The 22,549-nt window shown below is 36.1% G+C and overlaps 1 protein-coding gene across 1 annotated transcript in view; it reads right to left on the reverse strand.

Moving 5' to 3' along the window:
* The window catches only part of pard3aa (par-3 family cell polarity regulator alpha, a), a 445,337-nt gene that overhangs the window by 59,263 nt on the left and 363,525 nt on the right, over positions 1-22,549 (reverse strand). Inside the window, 1 exon segment of the mRNA XM_043225637.1 lies at positions 17,386-17,658. Within this exon segment, the coding sequence (XP_043081572.1) occupies positions 17,386-17,658 (273 nt within the window).

Raw genomic sequence — 22,549 nt, forward strand, 5'->3', positions numbered from 1 at the left:
ATTAAATAAAGCATTCATGATGTTCTAAAATTAAACCCTAACTGTAAAGTATAAGGAATATTCTAATATATAATGCAATTAGTTATATGGTTAGTTAATTCTGACTAGGTTTATGATTATTAAAAACAAGCCCGTTTTCCGTTTATTTATTGTTTGTCTGTTTGCACAACAAACCCTCCACAAGCACTATTTCGCAAAGTTACATTTTTTAGGGAACATCTGCCCAACAATGCAGTAAAAACAGAGAAGTTTTCCTTTGCATCGTTTAAGCACAGAAAACAGCGTTTCCACACCGATCCACGAAAAAGACCAAACGCTGCACTGCTCACGCCAGGCCAGTAGATGGCGACGTCACTGTCTTACGAAACCAGGCAAACACGTAATACGCGTGCGCGTGATGTCACCGTTTTCACAAAGGTCCATTTATAAAGTTTACACCGAGGCAGCAGCGCAACGCTCTTCAAAAAAAACCCAAAAACGAACAATTTTTCTAACGCTTGCGTTCTCTAACGTTTTCATTTTCAAAACGCCGTTGCTGTGTAACTGAATGGCTGTAGCGCCATTTAAAAAAAATCTATTTTTGATCAAAAACGGTGTTGGCGTGAACCGCCGCCTGATTTCGAAACGTGTCTGGACGCGACGTGTTCTCAGTACCACCACACGGGGCGCTAGAGAGTCGTCAGAATAAAGCTTCTACAGTCGCTTTTCTCTTTCAGGAGCTCCAGAGCATCCGTGAGGTGAGAACCATCACTGAAATCTCCCTTCACGTCTCAGCGCTCAAACGTCAGCTAATAGGCACTGTGAGGAACAGTAAAGCACGGCTATTAGCGCAGCAGAAATTAGCATGTGGAGGGTCTATAATGACAGACGGCCCCCCGTGGCTCTTAATGCTCCATCATAATATTACACATAGGCCTGTTCTCGTGTCTGCTCCGCTTTTATCCAGGACAGACAGCGCTACGGTAATGACTGGGCCTGAGTCATAATCATCTATTCTGAGACCCGTCACATGTTTACTAGAGCGCTGACTATCTTCGAGGTTTATGGGAGGAAAATATTTTGCAATTTTACCGCCTGAGGATTTGCAAGAGGTTCGGGCCAGTCAAGAGAGCAATTCGGTTAGCTTGATTTCATTAGAGCGCCGCTGTTATTAGCTCTCCCGTCCCATGAACGAATCGCCAGAGAGTCAAATCGTAACATTTCTGCTTGTTTCTTTCTTTCATCTCCAAAGTCAGTGCTTAGACCTGCTCGCAGAGCTCTGGCGTCGACGGCAGATAACAATCAGGTTGATTTAGTTAACCCACTAACATGACTTTTGACTTAATTGGTCATCGTTTAAACAATTAAGCCACCAATCACATGGAGTTTAGACATTTCAGTGGAGCCTCTGGATGAACTCATCGTCTCGACCCAATTCATCCCGATGGAGTTAAGGGCCAATTACATTTTTTTAGCATCCTAAGGGCAATTTTTACAATTACCTCATCAATCATCGAATGCACAGATGTTTTCTACTCTCTAATCTTTAAACTGCGCCAATAGAATAAACTGTCCTGATATTTCAACAACAATTACTAAATTATAAGTATATTAAGTATATTTCATTATCTGCTGGACCTTTAGAGCAACTGTTTCACTACCACCGTATTCTGATACGTTCAGCAAGTGGCTGAAATCAGGGATCTGAACCTTTTTGGTTCATTCAATAAAAAAACGTTTATTAGGTTGGCTTCCAAAATCCCTTTTTTTCTTTTCTAAAAATAAATGGCACAATTAAATTAAGTATAACTAAATATACTTCAAATCCGTTAACATATTTCTTTTATTGCGGTCACAATTAATCGCATACAAAAATAAAAGTAAAGATATATATATATATATATATATATATATATATATATATATACAGTATATAATATTTATTTATATAAAAATAATATTTATTTAATTAATATTCTTTCTTGAATATATACATGAATGTGTGACAATTGAACAAACACTATTTGGAGTACTTTACGCACATTTCTTAATTGTATGCATTTCGTCATTGATAAGGATCGTATGATCTTTAAATCATATCAGTCTATAGCGCAAGATATTTAAGGCTAAAGTATACTTGCAATAGTTGCAGTTTAACGCACACAAATATACTTCAGCGTCTCTTTAGTTGGACTTCTTCTGCACAAGCACGCAATTATTTCTAATTTAGCAGACTTGAAGTATACGGGTTTAGTAAACTAATGTGCATAAGCAAAAGTAAATTGCATTGGTATTTGTATGCACTTCAAATACTTTTTAGTGTGCATATATATATATATATGTATATATAGACATAAAGGCTTTCTCAAGCCAGAGAGTTTGTCTTGACAAACCTCTGAGGGCCATTTTGATGCCATTTTTGCCCCAAAGCTCTCTTAACCTGCGACGCTGTTAAACTTTTCGCCGTTCTAGTCGTTGGCACATCGCTGCATGATTACGGCGTTTTTTTGTAGGAATCAACAGCAGCATCTCAAACGAGGACCGAATTGCCAACCGCCAAGAGACAACAAATACACGCGAACCCTCCGAAAGAAGAATAACAACACCGAATCCCAGCACTACGAATACATCCATAGAGACTTATCCCTTCATGACTGAAACACAAACACTTCCTCATCCCGAAGCCAAAGCCGTTGGCAAACAAATGGAACCATTACGCTCTTGACAAAAGCCGTTCTGCCTAGTAGTCGCAATCATTTGTAAGTGGCGATAAATCCGTCTCTTTCCTCCCAAATTCCGCCGGTGCTTTAATCGACTGAGAAACATGTTATTTCTCACTCCTCTGATTCTACAAGCGCGCACCCTTTGAATTACAATGGGAGTTCTGTGTGATCCGATTTACAGCCGTGGGTTTGTCCGCAATCGGGGATTTGATTGACAATGGCGTGAAACAATGAGAGAAAGCTGAGCCACGCTTCAAAATAGCAAACTAATTCCATTCGCTCAGAAGGAGAAGAACTCAAGCCGCTTGGCACAGCGGTGGGCAAGGTAAATTTAATTAAGCCCCCGTAAACAGCCAGTGGCTTTCAGATTTGAACCAATAAACTCATCCAAAACAACTAGGACTGAAGTTCACGATCCACTGAACCCTTAGAATATATGATCAAGAATGAATGCGTCAAGGGACCTAAAATGTCTTTTTTATCTTTCTTTCCGATGCATTTTAATAATGCAGGAATAGAAGTAGGATTCGTTCACTTATGATGCACATACAAACAAAATAGCATCACCGTAAGTATACACTAAAAATAAAATGAAAGTACTAATAACTAAAACAGGATTATCTAAGACATTAACTTGATGGCGATCGATGCTCATTATTTGAATTAAGCTCCCACGCAAAAGATGAAGTTGACCTTTTTTAATTAAGGTCAAAACATTCAAATCAGGTGTGTCCGAATCTCTGCAGTTTCTACATAATGGATAGTTTATGCCGTAACGCGTGCATTTTTAAATATCACTGAAATATTATTACTTTTAAAATGTTATGTGTAATATAATAAAGCTCATTTATTAACTATATACCTATATATCTATTATTATATATAATTATATACATATTATTAGTGTATGTAATAATATATTGCATATATGTTACAATATTTTTTAGTATTTAATACATGAATAACAAGGAACAAATCATGCAAAAATAATTACAAATATATATATATATATATTTTTTAAATGATGTAATAAATGTACAATTTTAAAAATGCATTCCCTGTTTTGTACAGTAATCATGATCTATAGAACTGAAAAGCGCCACCAAAAATCTTCATTTAATCTCTAATATTTAATCTCTCTCTCTCTTCTTCAGAAGTCTTTGTGGTTAGTTTGAATCCTTTTATGCATTCTAGGGTTGAATTAGCTTAAATGAAGAAATCGGAAACTCTACTCCAGGTAATTTCCTTGGGTTCTCGTGAAAGGCTAAATCAATCAGAGCAGTTTGGGTCTTTTCCCTTTGAAACCCGAAGCAACCACTTATGGCCATTTGTTTATGGTAGACCTCCAGTGTCGTCCAAATTAGATTATGTAGATACAAAAACATCCATTTCTAACTCATCCGTCTGCAGGGCAGATGCAGCTTGTGTAACCGAGTCTATTGCTAATGGAAAGAAATAGCGAGCGGGCCTCACCTGTCTGTTTGCACCTTGTCAAAAGACCTGGATGGAGCCAGCAGAGTGTGTGTGTGTGTGTTTGGGCTGACAGAGAGAACAGAGAGAGTTGGCATACATTTCTATATTTTGCACGAGAGCTAGCTCAATTCTAGCCAGGTTCTGTCCAACTTCAGCCAGTTTGTGAAGAGCTACGTCTCACTCGGGTTGTCCCGCCCCGGCCCGGAGCTGCCAAATCAGGAAGGAAGGGCCCGGGGTCACCTTCACAAATCCACACCTGCCAAGAACAGAGGGGCCCCGGTGGAGGGGGCCGGACAGCACGAGTGCCAGAGGGACAATGAGGGCCAAATCAGACAGAGTAATACGCCAGAGGGGAGCAAGACACCCAAAGAGCCAGAGAAACAAAAATATATGAGAGTGCTTTCAATCGATTTAAAAATGTAATCGTGTTGATTACGGTGATTCATCGCAACATTTAAAAATAGGCTAATATATAAACATTTTTTTTAAATATATACATGCATATATATAATAAATAAGAACATTTTTGATTCATTAAAATGGACTGAATCAGCTGAAAATGAGTACTAAGATACAAATCAAACTTTAAAACTCTATATGCATTTTTCAAACTAATTATATACGATATTACAGTATGTTTTAGCACAATGAAAACCAAGCAACTAGATACTGTTGGGTTTTTTTTTTACATTATATGCCATGCATATTCCGTACAGTATATGATTCAGCCTGAAACTATCGCACACACAGACTCACTAGCAGACAAGAAACACAAGTCTACAAATGTGAAACCTTGAGAAAGCAGCTCGAACAAACCCGTATGAGATGAGAGAGAGAGAGAGAGAGAGAGAGAGAGAGACATAGAGAGAGAGAGACAGAGAGAGAGACAGACAGAGAGAGAGAGAGAGACAGAGAGAGAGAGAGAGAGAGACAGACAGAGAGAGAGAGAGAGACACAGAGAGAGAGAGAGAGAGAGAGAGACAGAGAGAGAGAGAGAGAGAGAGAGAGAGAGAGAGAGAGAGAGAGAGAGAGAGAGAGAGAGAGAGAGAGAGAGAGAGAGAGAGACAGAGAGAGAGAGAGAGAGAGAGAGAGAGAGAGAGAGAGAGAGAGAGAGAGAGAGAGAGAGAGAGAGAGAGAGAGAGAGAGAGAGAGAGAGAGACAGAGAGAGAGAGAGAGAGAGAGAGAGAGACAGAGAGAGAGAGAGAGAGAGACAGAGAGAGAGAGAGAGAGAGAGAGAGAGAGAGAGAGAGAGAGAGAGACAGAGAGAGAGAGAGAGAGAGAGAGAGAGAGAGAGAGAGAGAGAGAGAGAGAGAGAGAGAGAGAGAGAGAGAGAGAGAGAGAGAGAGAGAGAGAGAGAGACATAGAGAGAGAGAGAGAGAGAGAGAGAGAGAGAGAGAGAGAGAGAGAGAGAGAGAGAGAGAGAGAGAGAGAGAGAGAGAGAGAGAGAGAGAGAGAGAGAGAGAGAGAGAGAGAGAGAGAGAGAGAGAGAGAGAGAGAGAGAGAGAGAGAGAGAGAGAGAGAGAGAGAGAGAGAGACAGAGAGAGAGAGAGAGAGAGAGAGAGAGAGAGAGAGAGAGAGAGAGAGAGAGAGAGAGAGAGAGAGAGAGAGAGAGAGAGAGAGAGAGAGAGAGAGAGAGAGAGAGAGAGAGAGAGAGAGAGAGAGAGAGAGAGAGAGAGAGAGAGAGAGAGAGAGAGAGAGAGAGAGAGAGAGAGAGAGAGAGAGAGAGAGAGAGAGAGAGAGAGAGAGAGAGAGAGAGAGAGAGAGAGAGAGAGAGAGAGAGAGAGAGAGAGAGAGAGAGAGAGAGAGAGAGAGAGAGAGAGAGAGAGAGAGAGAGAGAGAGAGAGAGAGAGAGAGAGAGAGAGAGAGAGAGAGAGAGAGAGAGAGAGAGAGAGAGAGAGAGAGAGAGAGAGAGAGAGAGAGAGAGAGAGAGAGAGAGAGAGAGAGAGAGAGAGAGAGAGAGAGAGAGAGAGAGAGAGAGAGAGAGAGAGAGAGAGAGAGAGAGAGACAGAGAGAGAGAGAGAGAGAGAGAGAGAGAGAGAGAGAGAGAGAGAGAGAGAGAGAGAGAGGGGGAATACTGAGGGAAATCTCAGCTCCTCCATCACTCTCTCATCACATTTATTAGCAGCGCTGTTTCTGGAGAGGTGTTCGGGAGGGAGGATGAGGGCCGGGATGTTATGCTAGCTGAGGGGTCCGTGATTACGTTAGCCGATTGGGTTATCCATCATACGACAACCGTCCAGAGCGTCTCAAACATACAGTAGAAGACAGAAAATAGAAAGAAGCGCTGGTGACCCAGAAAAGGCCATTACGGAGAGATATCTAATATCTAAGCACAGCCTCTCTCTCTCTCTCTCTCTCTCAGACGTACGAGGGAGCATTCGTCATGGAGTCACGCAGGGTTAAAGATGTGATCTTTTTGCCATCAAGAATCGAATAAAGCAGTAGGCATTCCTCTCTGATCCTATTTGCTTTTATAACGTCCCCAGGCAAAAAGGAAAGAACTCGTCTTAGTTTCCTGGGCACACTTAATTGTGTTTTAGCCAGTATTTGTACCAGAAATGATGCAATTTTATCGGCTGCTTTATTAAAAATGCTCTCACACTCAAAAACGGCATTCGTCATTATACCGTCCTTCACTTCCTTGGAACCGTTTTTATTTTTGTTTGCTGCTTTCAGAATGAAGCGCTAGAGTACAGTGTGTACTGAATACTGCACGTTATTAAAAACAATTATAATAAATCAGTGCAGTTTTTGCAGTGATTCTCGTTTCGAAATGCAGCGTGCCACGTTGTTGACACATGACCTCACAGTTGTCACATGACCTGATTTCACTCAGATCCAAAGAGCGGTATCTTGGAAGGAGGAAAAAAAAAGTGTATTCATGGTTATAAAAGAAAAAAAAAAAACTATAAAACATAATTGTGTATTTTGAATTAAATTTTGCCTAAACTATATAAAAAAATAAATCTTACTAAATCATTACATTTTACACAACAACAATAATAATATTAATAATAACAATAATATTTTATTTCTAAATTAAAGTTTATTTATTTATATATATATATTCTATCTATAAATATATTCTATCTATCTATAAATATATATATAAATATGTATATATAATATATAAATATATATATGTATATATAAATATAAATATGTATATATAAATATATAAATATAAATATGTATATATGTATATATATATATATATATATATATATATATATATATATATATATATATATATATATATTTACAAATAACAACCACAAACAACATGTCATGTTCAGTTTAATTATTCCTAATTTCTACAATATAATGTTATATGGACAGTTATGTTAGTAGTAGTCTAGTAGTAATAATAATAATAATAATAATAATAATAATATATAATATTGTTCAGTTCCACATTAGAGGTGTTAGTTAAATATTTGAACATATAATACATACATATATATATATATATATATATATATATATATATATATATATATATATATATATATATATATATATATATATATATATATATATATATATATATATATATATATATATATATATATATATACACACTATATGCATAATGATGATGACGCCATGAGAGAGTGCTGAAAATATTAAATTATTTTTAAATTAATTATCAGTAATAAGTATTCTGGTCAAACTATATACAGCCTGAAGCACAGTTTCTGAGTATTTTAGATCGAAGTGAAGAGCACATGAATAATTCCTGCTCTTATATTTACAGCCATGTGTCTCTCCATCCAAAGCAAACAGTGTTAATAAAGCACAGAATTAGTTTTAAAATGAGTGTAAACTGACTGGAGCTGTGTGTAACCAGTGTGTGTTTGCTGGGACTGAACGTGGGACGACACTGATTATACTTCATCTGTCCGAGACACACAATGCACTCCAGCTTTCATCTTCCTGCTGCGAGTTCATTAAAGCGTCTTTCAGCGTCTGCAGATCAAACACACGTACATGCCTCGGGTTCGGTGTGTGTTTGCATACGTGTGAGATGTTTGCCCTCCTGAAGAAATGTAAGGGTGCACACGGAGAAGAAGTGACCAGTTCATTCCATCTCATCCCGTCTCATACACACACACACACACACACACACACACACACACACACACACACACACACAGACACAGACACACACACACACACACACACACACACACACACACACACACAGACACACACTCAAATAAAGAGCCTATCGGCTGAATGTGTATGTGTGTGTGTGTGTGTGTGTGTGTGTGTGTGTGTGTGTGCATGTGTGTGTGTTTCCACACAACAAAAACGAATAATTTTTTACATGTTTACCAGTAAAAATATATTTAAAAAAATTCTGAAAATGCCACCCACCGTAATTTAAGCATAGCATAATATATATATATATATATATATATATATATATATATATATATATATATAATTGTATTTGTTTACATAATTTATTTATGTGAATTTATATTTACATAATACATATCCACACTACACACGCACATATATATATATATATATATATATATATAATCATGAAAACATTTGTATTAAGTTGTATTTCTATATGTATTTAAAAAAACCAAAAAAATCATGATTTAAGCATAACGCATACTATTTTATTTGATTTAATTACTTAATAAACCTTAATAAAAACTGAAATATTAATGCTGTGTTTGTGTGTTTTCAATTGAATTGTTTTTTAAAGGTTTAACAAATAAAAAAAAAGACCAAGAAAAAGGTCTAAAAACTATAAAGAGGAAAACAAAGCTGTCCGGGCTGTATCTCAGCGGGAAGCAATAAACGGAGGATCTCCCGAACGATTGCTGCTGATGTAAGCTGCTGAAATTAACGTAATCAAAGACCGAGCGCTTCAGACATATATGAGTTTTACTTTCCCTCGGGCTTAATGAACATCCACACACATCATCTGTGTACACATCAATTATTAACTAAAAGTATTTAAACGGGTGCGTTCCAACCATATGATGGTGCTCTAATTGATTTAAGAGGAGAAAGAAACGACCATAAATAAAATAAAATCACCGGCGCAATGAAGATGAATTTGTCGTCGTACATGAATTAAGGTGAATGGATGCTGTAATGCAGCAGATCTGCGGCTGTGTTATCGAGTAAAGAAATCTCATAATCGCATTAGTAATGGAGAAGGAAATTTATGACAGAACGATAAAACACCAGAGAGAGAGGGACAGTCGACAGTCGAGTCAGTTTACTACGGTAAAATAACTAACTAATAAATAAATACACAGAAACAAAATAAACATCGGAACTGAAACTGAAAATAAATATAGAAATAAAAAAATATATATATATATATATATATATATATATATATATATATATATATATGTGTGTGTGTGTGTAATTTAACTAAATGAATTATAGTGTTTAAAACTAATACATAGATAGAAAATAATATATAATATATAGATAAAAATATTAATCTTACAAAATGTTATTACAATATAAAACAACAGTTTCTATGTTAATATACTTTAAAATCTAATTTATTTCTGTTATGCAAAGCTGAATTAATATCATCCACTCCATTACTTCAGTCCGACGTCTTCTACATTTAATTTTGGAATTCAAAAATAAACGAAAAAGTGAAATTTGTGATGAATTAAGTATGTGACAGAAAAAAATAAAATAAAATAAAATAAAATAAAATAAAATAAAATAAAATAAAATAAAATAAAATAAAATAAATGAAATGAAATAAAACAAAACTAAATTAAATTAAATAATATTAAATTAAAAAAGGAAAAATTTAAATAAAATAAATTAAATAAATAAAAATTAAATTATATTAAATTAAATTAAATAAATGAAATAAAACAAAACTAAATTAAATTAAATTAAATTAAATAATATTAAATTAAAAAGGAAAAAATAAAATAAAATAAAATAAAATAAAATAAAATAAAATAAAATAAAATGAAATGAAATGAAATGAAATGAAATGAAATGAAATGAAATAAAATAAAATTAAATTAAATTAAATTAAATTAAATTAACATGAGATGAGATGAGATGAGATGAGATGAGCTGGTGGTGTCAGTGGTAGATCTGAGACCTGAACACAGCAGGATCAGCGTGAATGAGTCAGCACAGAAACATGAAGAGCTCTCGTCTTCTGGGATTAAAAACCTTCCAATTATTATTCCCACAAGCCCAAAGAAGTTGCAAAATAAAGAAGAAGGTAAAAGGAAAAAGCAGAAAGCCAGCAGCTGCTAAAATGATATCAACAGCTATTGAGCTACCTGCCCTTCATAATCCATCTGAAGAGGAGAGCATCGTGAGGACGGACTCTCGTCTCACCTCGACTCTAATGGGAGCAGCTGTCAATCAAATCATGTGCTGAACTAACCAGACGCTAACACTATACACCACAGACAGAAAGACATGATACCAAGATAATCTACAATAAATTCAGAAATAAAGACTGTTTGTAAAATACACCGGTAGCACATTAACATTTGACTAAAATAAAATAGATAAGAAAGAATCAAAATAAAAAATTACAAATAAAACTAATAATTATTTTAATACAAAAAAATAAAACTAAATCTGAAGAAATCATTGGATGCAAACTAAACCTCTCTTTTAATACACATCTCAGGTCTTACTAAAAAATAATAAGTGCATTTTTTATAGAAAGAATAAAATAGTAGTTTTTTTTCGATAAAAATAGTAATCTTTTATTTATTTTTCTCTATCTTTCAAGATGTAACAAATGTAAAAATGATGTCTTATTTTTCAACCACCTGTCGCATATCTAATATTATATATTTATTTAGCATTTCATGTAATTGTATCATAACAGAATATAACATAATTACATATGATACAAGTTCTTTTTACTTTGAGTATCTCATTCGGCTCATATTTCATCAAACAAACCAACAAATAACTCAATAAGTAAATAAATAAATGTAAATAAACTTCATGCCACATGCTTTGGCTTGTATACAATGATGGCACCATTGCTTTGCTTTTTTTTTTAATATTAAAAACAATATATATATATATATATATATATATATATATATATATATATATATATTTTTTTTTTTTTTTTTTTTTTTTTTTTCTTCAACCACCTGCCTCAGACACAATTAATATCTAATCCTGAATCATGTCTTTTTTTCACAGTCCAATTAAAAAAGGATTTGATCCACTCGAAGACACTGTAGCACACAGCACATTCACGGATCCCCAACCTGGACCAATGAAAGCACGCTAATAAAGCGGGAGAACCTGGCTTCGGAGCGACTGTAAAACAGACGAGAGCGATCTGACCTTCGACTGGGACGCTGTTAAAGGCAGACGAAGCGGACCCAGACGTTTGGTAATTGTCTGACAGTATTTATTCAGCTGCAGGACGGAGAGATAGAGAGGTTTTTCTGTTTCCGCTGAGGGTTTTCACCTGAACGTACTCTTCTATTGACGCCTTTTTGGCCAAGAAGAGAAACATAAAAAGGCTTTTATTGACTTTATAGACGAGGCTTGTTGCTGCCTCAACAAGAAGTAGATGAAATCCCAGGATACTGATGGGTGAGAGACAAGAGCTTGAAAGGTGCCCACAAGCACTCTGTATGAATGTATGTATCTATATGTGTGTGTGTGTGTGTGTGTGTGTGTGTGTGTGTGTCTGTGTGTGTGTGTGTCTGTGTGTGTGTGTGTGTGTGTGTGTGTGTGTGTGTGTGTGTGTGTGTGTCTCCAACATGACTGGGACATATTTTACCTTTTCAAATGAAATGAAATGAATTTTTTTGATAAAATCATATAGTATAATAATATATTAATAATTTATAAAAATAACAAATAATATAATATAAATCTGTATAATACTATTTACTTTTTTCTTTGAGTATGAAACTCTTTTTTTTTTTTTACTTAGAGTTTCCAACTTGTATACCATGATGGCACTTGTTTTGTTTGATGTTTTATAATATAAAATAAATAATTTTATTTTCAGAATGTGTACTACTATGACTAATAATAATTTAAAAATAAATAAATTATATATATATATATATATATATATATATATATATATATATATATATATATATATATATATATATATATATATATATATATTATTTTTTATTATATTATTAGTAGTAGTATATATTATTATTTTTTAATTTTTATTTAATTTAATGTAATTGATTCGATTTTTCATTTTCTTTATAGTACACTTTACCACTGCACACAACAGACTTGTATACCATGATTTCACCACACTTTCTCATCACAGCAGGATAAACAGCATGGCGTCACCTTTTTAAAACGGATAAATCAATGGCATGTCTATTGGCTGAGGCTAATGCACTTTGGAGGCCTTGACCAGGGCAACAAAACGGACATTTACTTGAGCACGCTGGAAAATTAACGATGCATTCCTTCGATGCATTCCCTCTCTCTTTTTCCATGCACGCAGGTCACATGGAAGTCAGCAGATGCGATCGGTGATGCAAAGATAGCTGGGAAAAGAGAGCGAGTCTCCAAACTGAGATCTCCAGTAAACATGAAGAAGAAGGGCTGTGTTACGCCGGACGCAGGTTTAGCCCGCGGCGTGAGAGAAACACGCCGCTCGAGGCTACAGCGCTCTGAACTCATCGACTGGCTCTCAGGCTCTCTGCCAATGAATTGTAAGCGAGACAGAGGTTTTATGAGGCTTCGGGCTGCTTCTCGCTGCTCGGACAAATGCAAACAGGTTTAACGGGGATCCAACAAACGGCATGGACCCCGGAGTCAGTGTTTCCTAGCTTCACGCCTGAAGATCTGAAGACGATCTGGAAGAAGGTTCAAGGCATTCGAGCAGATGCTCGGTGGATGTCAACAATAACAACATCGCCCCGAAAGACACAAAAAAACTAAATGAAATGATCATAATGTGATCTGAAGATAAAATCAACTCACAGAAACCTATTAGGGTCAAATGTCACCCCGAAATTACTTTTGAATGATTAGTTAAAGGTTAATAATGATTGATTTTACTTTATCATTATTATTATAGTATGATATAATTTCAAATGATTACTTTGAGTATCTAAAAATAAAATCCCAACTCTTCAAATTTCACCCCAAAATTTAATTAAACATAATTTAATTTTATGTAATTTAATTTAATTTAATTTAATTTAATTTTTAATAAAGGTCATTTGTGGTTGGTTTTATATTAAATAATAAAGTTTACTTTGAAAATCTGAATCCATGCCTAATGAATAAATGAATGAAATAAACAACAACAATAATAATAATAATAATAATAATAAATGTCAACTGTAGTTGATTTCACGTTGTTGTTATTATTATCATCACATTATGATAATGAAATATATTATCTGATAATAAAATTTATTTAAATAAACACTTTTATCACCTATTATGTCTAATTGAGAAAGAAAGAAAGAAAGAAAGAAAGTCATAATATTATATGTCTGTGTTGATTTGGGGAGAATAAATGAAACCTGATGAAGGCCTCGGAGGACGGCTGTGATTGACAGACTTTGAACAGCCTTATCCACTTCCTGTTCTGTGCACTTTAGACAGGAAATCCTCCCCTCCAACGTTATCCACAGAGAGATGAAATCCCGTTCCTTCCGTGCCACTTCTTTAAGAGAATAAACACTTAAACGTCCGAGAAAGCGCTCATAAAACTTCTTCCTCTCTTTCTAATAAGCTCAAGTTGACGTTTTTTTTTTTCCGGAGCCTGACACTATGAGACTTCTATTAGCTTTCATTGACAAATGCAAATGTTTGTTTGGGCTTTGTTTGGATCGACGGAGGGAGCCGGCTCTTTCAAACGGTCTGGGACGCGAATGGCGCAGATTACAGCCCAACGCCAATTTATTCCGGAGACGCGACAACAAATATTACAACGCATTTCACAAAGGCTTGCTTCTGAGTGATATGCAAAGCAGCGTGAAAGCTCCGAACTCGCTATTTAAAATACACCCAGAATGATTTGCATGTAATCAGATGTCAAGCGGGTACGCTTTCGACAAGACTTTCTCAAAAATAAGCTTTTTTATTCTGAAAGAAGTGAAGACTGGGTTCAGTGCACTCTCCGTTTAAGACCGTCCACTTATAGTTTAATAAACGCACGCTGATTATTTCAGAAAACGGTTCAAATGAGTATATCTGAAGAGGAAAAGCAAGCTAGTAATGATAAGATAATCTTAATTTGCATTTGCTTGTAGGTATTTAGTTGATTAATAAACAGAAACCGAGCAGGAATTGATAAAGCTGAATCATTACTGTACTGGCTGCAGGTTGTTTCTGTAATGCGATATGAATTGCACACATTTCTAATTTCTCTCGAAACGCATCTTCTGGGGGGTCTTGCGTACCGCCGTGTGTCCTTTCTTATCTTCAGACGGACACAATACACACCGCAGAAAACAGATGAGCAGAACTATGGGTAATAACATCTAGCAGACTCCACTCTGAATCTATACTAAAACTAGAAACATCTGATTTAATGTAGGTTTTTGACAGGTGTTTTTATTTCCGCGCCGCATTAGGTTTTCTTTTACGGTTGAAGAAAATGTCTTAAACGTAATAGAAACGCTCCAGTAATTTTGTGCATAATATTGAACAGTATTTACATTTAAAATAATGCATAGTATTTAAGATTATTATTTTTTTATGACTATTAAAGGGTTGCTAAATAATTATTTATATAATTATAATTATTACTGTATAATATATTTCATACTTATTATGTAATATTAATAAAAATATAACAGTACATAAAAATATGCGGTATTTATATTTCATACATTGAATATATTTAATAATAAGAATATTCAACAATACACTTATTATTATTATTATTATTATTATTATTATTATTATTATTATTATTGAAACTGAACAATTATCCATGCTTAATGTCATAATATAATATAATAAAAGTATATATTTATATTTAAAATAATGCTTTATTATTATTATTATTATTATTATTATTATTATTATTATTATAACTTATTATTATTATTATTATAATTTTTGTAATGACGCCATATAATGTATAATTATGTAGGACATGTAGACTTTACTGAATCATCTATGCTTGATGTAATAATATAATAAAAAAATATATAATTATATTTTAAATAATGCTTTTTTATTATTATCATCATTATTATTATTATACTGTATAAGACCAAATAATAGATACTGTATTTAGAAGATATTGAACTGGAAAGTTACATACTGTAATTCATAATAAACGTCGATAAAATCCTACCGTTTCTATTTAAAGAAAAATAATAAGAAGAAATGTAGTATTATATTGGAATACCTTAGTTATATGTAGGCATGGTACATAAAGAAGTGCATAAATGAATGCTAATACCGGCGTGCAGTACACTAGAGACGCCGGGAACGCTCCTGCTGGGACAACAGCAGTCGGTAACGTGATAATCCCCGTCCCACTGCATCCTGGGAAAGGTCACGCAGCCTGAGTGTCACCTGTCAATCATGCCTCTGCTTCACGAGCCAATTAACCAGCGGCGTAATAAACCCACAGAGAGTAATTACAGCTTACGACAGAGACACGCAACTAAACACAGAGAGACTTCCCCTCGGTTTGCATCAGAATTTGTCAGAAACGCCGTAAAACAAGGCGCCGGAGAAAGGCAGCAGCCCAAAACACATCGCTTCTCGTTCATTTCACCACAACAAATGTAGGTCAGTCCTCCGCATCAGATATTCAGTGTGTGTCTGACTTCAACACACTCCAGCTACTCCTCAACTCTTCACCGAGACACAAACTTCTGGAGCTTTTAGTCCATGTCTGCGTGCTTTGACGCCATGCTGGCGAACTTCTAAAACATGACAACTTTTTAGCAAAATCGCGCTAAAAAAAGCAGCATTTTGATCTTCCTAAATATTAACACCACCCACTAGTTGCGTTAAAAAGTAATGGCTGAAGGATGTTGGGAGGAAAGAAAAGAAGAATTTCACAGACTTCTCGGGGTATAGAGTCCTGTTTTAATGTTACACGATTCCTTTCACGATCCCGACGCAAACTGCTGCATGATGGAGAATCTATGTCATAAAACAGAGACCGTACATTCACGCTAAAACCTTTGAACTTTCAAAAGATCGCTTGTTAACATTATTCATCTTTTTAGACCGTAGCATACACAGTGATAAATGTAAACCCAAATTTCCGGCTTCTCCTCGAGAAACAAAGTGTGCTTAACCCTATTAAAAGTGTACATACAATTAATAATACTTTAAAAGGGCATTTAAGTATATTTAAAAATACGCTAGACTGTGCTTAACACACGTGAACTTTACAGTGCATTTTAATAAATGCATTGTTTTAATAATCTTTGTCATGTTTTAAAGAGGTTTGATCTGTTGACTAAAGCATGCACTCTGTGTCTTATTTAACATATGAGGTCATTTAGTCATACGAAGTTAGTCCATACTAAGTTGCAATATCATCATAACACATGCGTATTGTGTTTTACAAGTTTCTTATAGTTTAGCTTACCATGAAAGCAGTACATAGAAATCTTTTATTCAAGAGGGTCAAAACACGATTCTTTTTTTTTTTGTGTGAAGTTGAAATTTCTTTCCTTTCAAAACCCAGATGAATTCAGAGATTCTGCGCACGTTGACGGTGGATCTCACATGATCCGTGATAATAAAGGAGCCTGCTGGTTATTAAATTTTCCCATCCAGAGAATTATCAATGATTTACCTGCGCTATAAAAGCAGCCTGCTGGGAGAAATCTGATAACGCTGTTTGTTTGACTTTCTTTTCTTTTTTTTTTCTTCTTCACACTACAAAGGGTGGATGAAAACAGCTTTTCATTTTCCAAACTTTCAGACACGAACAGATATAAAAGAAGAACATCTTCTATCAGAGAGAGGTCTGCAGAGAAACTTCTTTTTTTTTTTTCTCAGCACAATGAAAGAAACTTCAAAAGTGTTGGTGTCCTTCACCCCGTGCGGCTTTGCGAAAAGAGAAATATTTGACAGCGAGAAAACGCACTTTAGCTTGCATTATGCAAAGCTTTGAAAACACAGAGCCAAGGTTGCGTCTTTCAAGTCAAGAACACGTCGAGGCGAGTCGTTCTCCTGTTACATCAGCCAAGTGTTACTTCACCGCCCCGACAAACACTGAATCTCTTACCTGTCTGCCGACGGCGGGCGTCCGTTGAGGGGCTTGTTGACCTGTGCGTACAGAGCCTCTAAAGGCAGGGCCTGGTCTCGGGGGCTCTGGGGCCGCTCTGGGCCGGGGTTATGGCTCAGGTCCATGCTGCTGTCCAGGGACGAGTCCAGAGAGCCGATCCCGGCGTAGGTGTGCTCCTCGTCCGAGCTGAAGGTTCGGTTGATGTCCTGGATCTCAGCGTAGTCTCGCTCTCGGGCCTGTCGCTCTCGGAGCTCCCTGGTCTTCGCTTGAATTCTACAGAAACGAGACTTCATTTAGATGTGTTTTCACATTTCCATGCCGTCACACATTCGTGCGATTACTCTCTCAACCAGTTTGCACGTATTTTACGAGGTGGGTTATTCAGCGCGACCCGCCTGGTACGATTTTGTACAATTTTTAGGACCGGGGTTTTGGTTGTAGGTCATTCGTTGCAAAAAAAAAGTGAGGTCGTGCAAAATTCGTACAAACTAGCCATCTCGTAAAATATGTATGAGCTGCTGTGAGATCAGACAGGATTACCACCACAGGTACTAGTGCCTGCTGAAACCATAACGAGGTTTTTATTTATCAGTGCTGTATCACGTTTTTTTGGGGAGTTTTTTTGCAACATTAACACTGTCGTCAAACTCAATTAGATAAGTCTCACATTTGAAGTTAGAATTTGTTCATTTACTGAAGCCTTTTTGAAACGCTCCATTCATTTTGATGGACTTGGAGGTACACCACCTCAAGAATGTAGTCTGGATGATCTCTCTTTTTTGGTCAGTCAAAATCTTCTAAACTTGTAAAGGAAAATAGGACATTCTATCAAAGAAGGTGATTTAAAATATCTAGTAATATGGCAAGGTTAGTGCAGATTAGAAAATGTCATGTCATGTGGTAAAAAACAATTACGTTACAACTTAATCCATTGCATTAAAATAAATAAACAATTATTCCAACGCTTTTTGCATGATCTTTATATCACACACACACACACACACACACACATATATAATGATACTGATACTTATATCTGATACTGATATCTCAAAAATGAGATAATGATACTGAGTGACTCATAGTATATGTTCATAGTATAAATGCAAACGTCAAACCACTGAGAAGTACCAGTACTTACATAGAAACCTATACAAAAAACATCAGACGTAATTAAAGGCTTTTGCATCTGAACTATTTATATATTTATATATATATAATTCTTGTTTTTGTTGAAAGGCTGTCACATCTCATCTTCACTGGTAAATGAGCCTCAGTTTCACCCCATACTCTAGTGTGAAAACGCCTCATGGGTTACACCTTGGGATTCATTTCCACCTTTGTGCTTCTGCCCTCGAACTGCACCATCAAAAGCAACAGCAGTTATTCCATCAGAAATGTGTAACATTTATTGTAGCCACGAAGAGCCAAAGCTCTTATGTGAAAACGCATCGAATTGGAAGACAGACCTCTTGGTCTTGTTGAGACTCCCTACTGCAGGAAGAATCCCTGAGCTCAGGACCCCTGCTGGCATCACGGGCTGCTAAACGCCTGCCAAGCCCGCTTTATTTCTAGAAGGCTTTCACTACTACTGGACTCCTCTAAAAGGAAAAGGAAGTGAGATCGTTCATTCGAGCCTCTACTCCTAAATCGCTCATGGTAAAGGTTGCGGCCCCTTCCTTGAAGAAGCTTGTCAATGCACAGATTCCCTAAAAGAGCCAGTGGGGAACCTGCCCAAGAAGAAGGGAGTGAGTTCTTCTTCGCATCGCTCTGATCTTCCGCCAACCGCCTCTTTCTGCCTTCCCTCTTTCTCAGGAGTTTTTCAAAGGCCAGGCCTGGTGGGCTGAACTGAATGAGTCTTTTTGTGTCTAATGGACCACATGTGTCGTTGTAAGTGCCGTTGAGGGAAAGGAGATCCTCAGGAATGGGAACGGTAGAGGAATAAAAGGAAAAGCTGGTGCGGACAGAGGGAAAGTCTCCTGTAGAGTGACCTCTGTCTTTGGTACCCACCCATCTCATCAGATCCAGATGGGCTCTGAGACTCCAGGGATGCCCCATCACAAAAACCTGAGCTTTTTTAAGTGTTTAAGTGCCCCACCTCCTCACCACCCCAGGTCAGAGTCGACCTCTGACCCCTGACATCTATCTGTCAGTTGTTTGATTGACAGCAGTCCTGGGCCAAGAAGAGATGTCGGATTTTCCCAGCGAGACTGAATGTTTCCACACTTTCTCATAAGCCCGATCTAATTTACCAACAATGAGCGTTTTCTCTCTGTCACAGGCTAATGCAATTACAAAGCCACCGACTGTCTCTCTCTCTCTCTGCACCCCGCTTGAGGAAATCCAATTGGCCGTGTTAGAATTGTGCGCATTTATGACTCACGATGATAGTCTGGGAAACTCTAGAAAATCAACATCAGCATATTTTCATGTGTGTGTGTGTGTGTGTGTGTGTGTGTGTCCATTGTGGAGTTTTAATTTCTCTTCCTGCTCTTATCCTACCTTTTGGTTCATTGGGGTCTTCGGATGCACCGATATATCGGTTGAAAATCGGTATTGGCCGATATCTGCTTCTGATGACTGTTTAAAAACCGAGGATGATTATATGTTGTCAGTCAAAGTGTTTCAGACTGCAACTCATAGTGTGTGTACAGAAAAGGCCTCTCGTCTTGAATTCAGGGCTGTCAAAGCTATAAACCGTTAGCACAATTGCACCTCTAATATTATAGTAATGAACCAAATGAGAGGGTTTCCTGTATAGTTTTGCTAATAAACTAATTACAAAGAACTGCCACTGAATTAAACATATTTAAAACGCAGAAAAAGGTATATTCTTTTAAATCGTATTCTGATGATCTTTGTTTTATATGCATTATTTTTTATTTTATTTATTGATCTATTTTTATCTGCGTATCGGTATCGGTGTAGTCATTCTAAATAACGCAGTCTCAGTGAATCTCCAGTTTCGAGTTGTTTCTTTCACATCGAAGCTTGATATCTTGTGCTGCCGAGGCCGTCGTCCACCTGCTGTCCACTTAAAAACTGATGTCACCTCGCTGCCAGTAAAAACCGTGTTATGACAAGTTACGGAAACTCAATAGGAGGACGAGGCCTCCGGCGCTGTGCCTATAATGGCTAAATCAAATCTGTGAGAGCGCTATCTGTGTTTGAATGAGGTAATGAGCACACTGAAGTAGAGGTCCAGTGTAACCTGCCCCCGGAGCACCAAACTCAAACTCATTTAGCTTCTCCGGGAGGAGAAGTGTGTGTGTGTGTGTGTGTGTGTGTTTTGTGTATAACAGAAGTTAACTTCAGGTTGAAAACCAGCACGATCAAGACACTGGTCAGGCCTATGAGATTCATTTAACTCCATATCCTTGACGTTGCAAGGCAAGGCGTTTTCTTTGATTTAATGGAGTGTTATTTTATTATCAGTGTAATTATAATTATTATTATATTTATATACTAGTACAGTGTTATATGATTATATGAAATATATTATTATATTTATATGAACTATTAACTTTTTATTTTTATTTTTGCTATGTTTTTCATATTTTTATTATTTCTAATTACATTTTCTTACATTTATTTTTGTGATAAAATATTTAGTTTGTGTATCTAACATGTTTTATTGATATAATGCGATGATATATAATATAATAATAAAAAATAAATACGTTTCTTTTTTCATTCAGGTTGTTGTTTTTCATTTAATATTTATATCTGATTTTATTTCATCTATCAAAACGTTTTTTTCTATGTTTTAGTTGCTGATTGTGAAAAATGAGGAGCACTAAATAATTACAGTAGTCTGAGTTCGTTCTAACTGTAGTTTATAGACATAGCAGCAACTTTCTCAGGACTGTACATTGATTCTGACAGGGTGAGGCACTTTTGAAGCCAGATTGGCCTACTTTGTATAATAAACACATGGAATGTAATTATTTGTAATTTTGTGACTTCATGGAGCATTTTCGCTTTCCGTGAGGACGGAAAAAATGCCTTTGCATTCAAAACTTGACACGAATTAATCAGTTTGACATTATGAGCAATATGGGGCAATCAGTGTGTGTGTGTGTGTGTGTGTGTGCGAGTGTTGAACTATGACCATAACTGTGTGTGTCTGTGCCTCAACTTCTAGCTAAACCTGTTCTGAATTCCCTCTTCCACCTTTAGTTCATTACACAGTCAATGGTCCGGCGTGGTGTTAATGCAGGACACAGAAATAGCTGCACCGAACACATTATTCCTGCTCTCGTTTCCCATTCTCTCTGCTTTCTCTTTTTTTGGTCATTGCTTTTGCCTTTTAACAGAAACATTATGGAAATGTATTCAGTGTTTCATTGTGTCAATTTTTTGGGTCAATTTTACTCCCGATAAAATGGAACATGATTTTAGTCAAACAAAATAACTTTTTTGCTCAATGTTAATGAGTAACAGACCAATATGTAACTACATTCGGGGGCTTTTTTATATTTTAAAACAATATTTCAATTTAAAATAGAATTTCATTGTATGCTGAAACCATGTTTCAAATCATTCTACGCTGAACTGCTGTTAAAGACACGTTTATGCTTATTAGTAATGTTGAAAACACAATAATAATTTAGTGTTCATAAAGAGATGATCAACGCAAAATACGACTTCTTTAAAAATACACTGGCATACTGAAATAATAGCTAGTTTGTGAATTCTCCATGCTTTAGAGAATATTTAATATTCACATTTCATTCATTAGAGACCTTCACCTCATCTGCCTTTTCAGCAAAATTAAAAGATCACATAATTGCTGAATCCCTCCAAAAATGCCTGTGGTGAACTTCCCGATGCATCATTCACAAAGTCGCACGACGAGAGCGCAGATACTAAAATTATAAAAGTGGAAGAGAGAAAACATTATCAAAATATTGGCAAGAGGGAGAAAAAACTCCCCCGTGAGTAGCGATAAAACAACAAAGACAGAGCAAATCCCTCTTTGTGACTTTCTGGGCTCAAAGCTAATTAGTGTCGATTGCTACTATATGCGTGTGTGTGTGTGTGTGTGTGTGTGTGTGTGGAGGAAGAAGAAACACACAGCAGAAAGAAAGATAATAATGTCGTGTTTGTCTGTCAGGATATATTTAGATGTAGATGTAACTCAGTCGTTATCTGCACCAGAGAG

The sequence above is a fragment of the Puntigrus tetrazona genome, chromosome 24 (genome assembly GCF_018831695.1).
Source record: "Puntigrus tetrazona isolate hp1 chromosome 24, ASM1883169v1, whole genome shotgun sequence".
Lineage (NCBI taxonomy): Eukaryota > Metazoa > Chordata > Actinopteri > Cypriniformes > Cyprinidae > Puntigrus > Puntigrus tetrazona.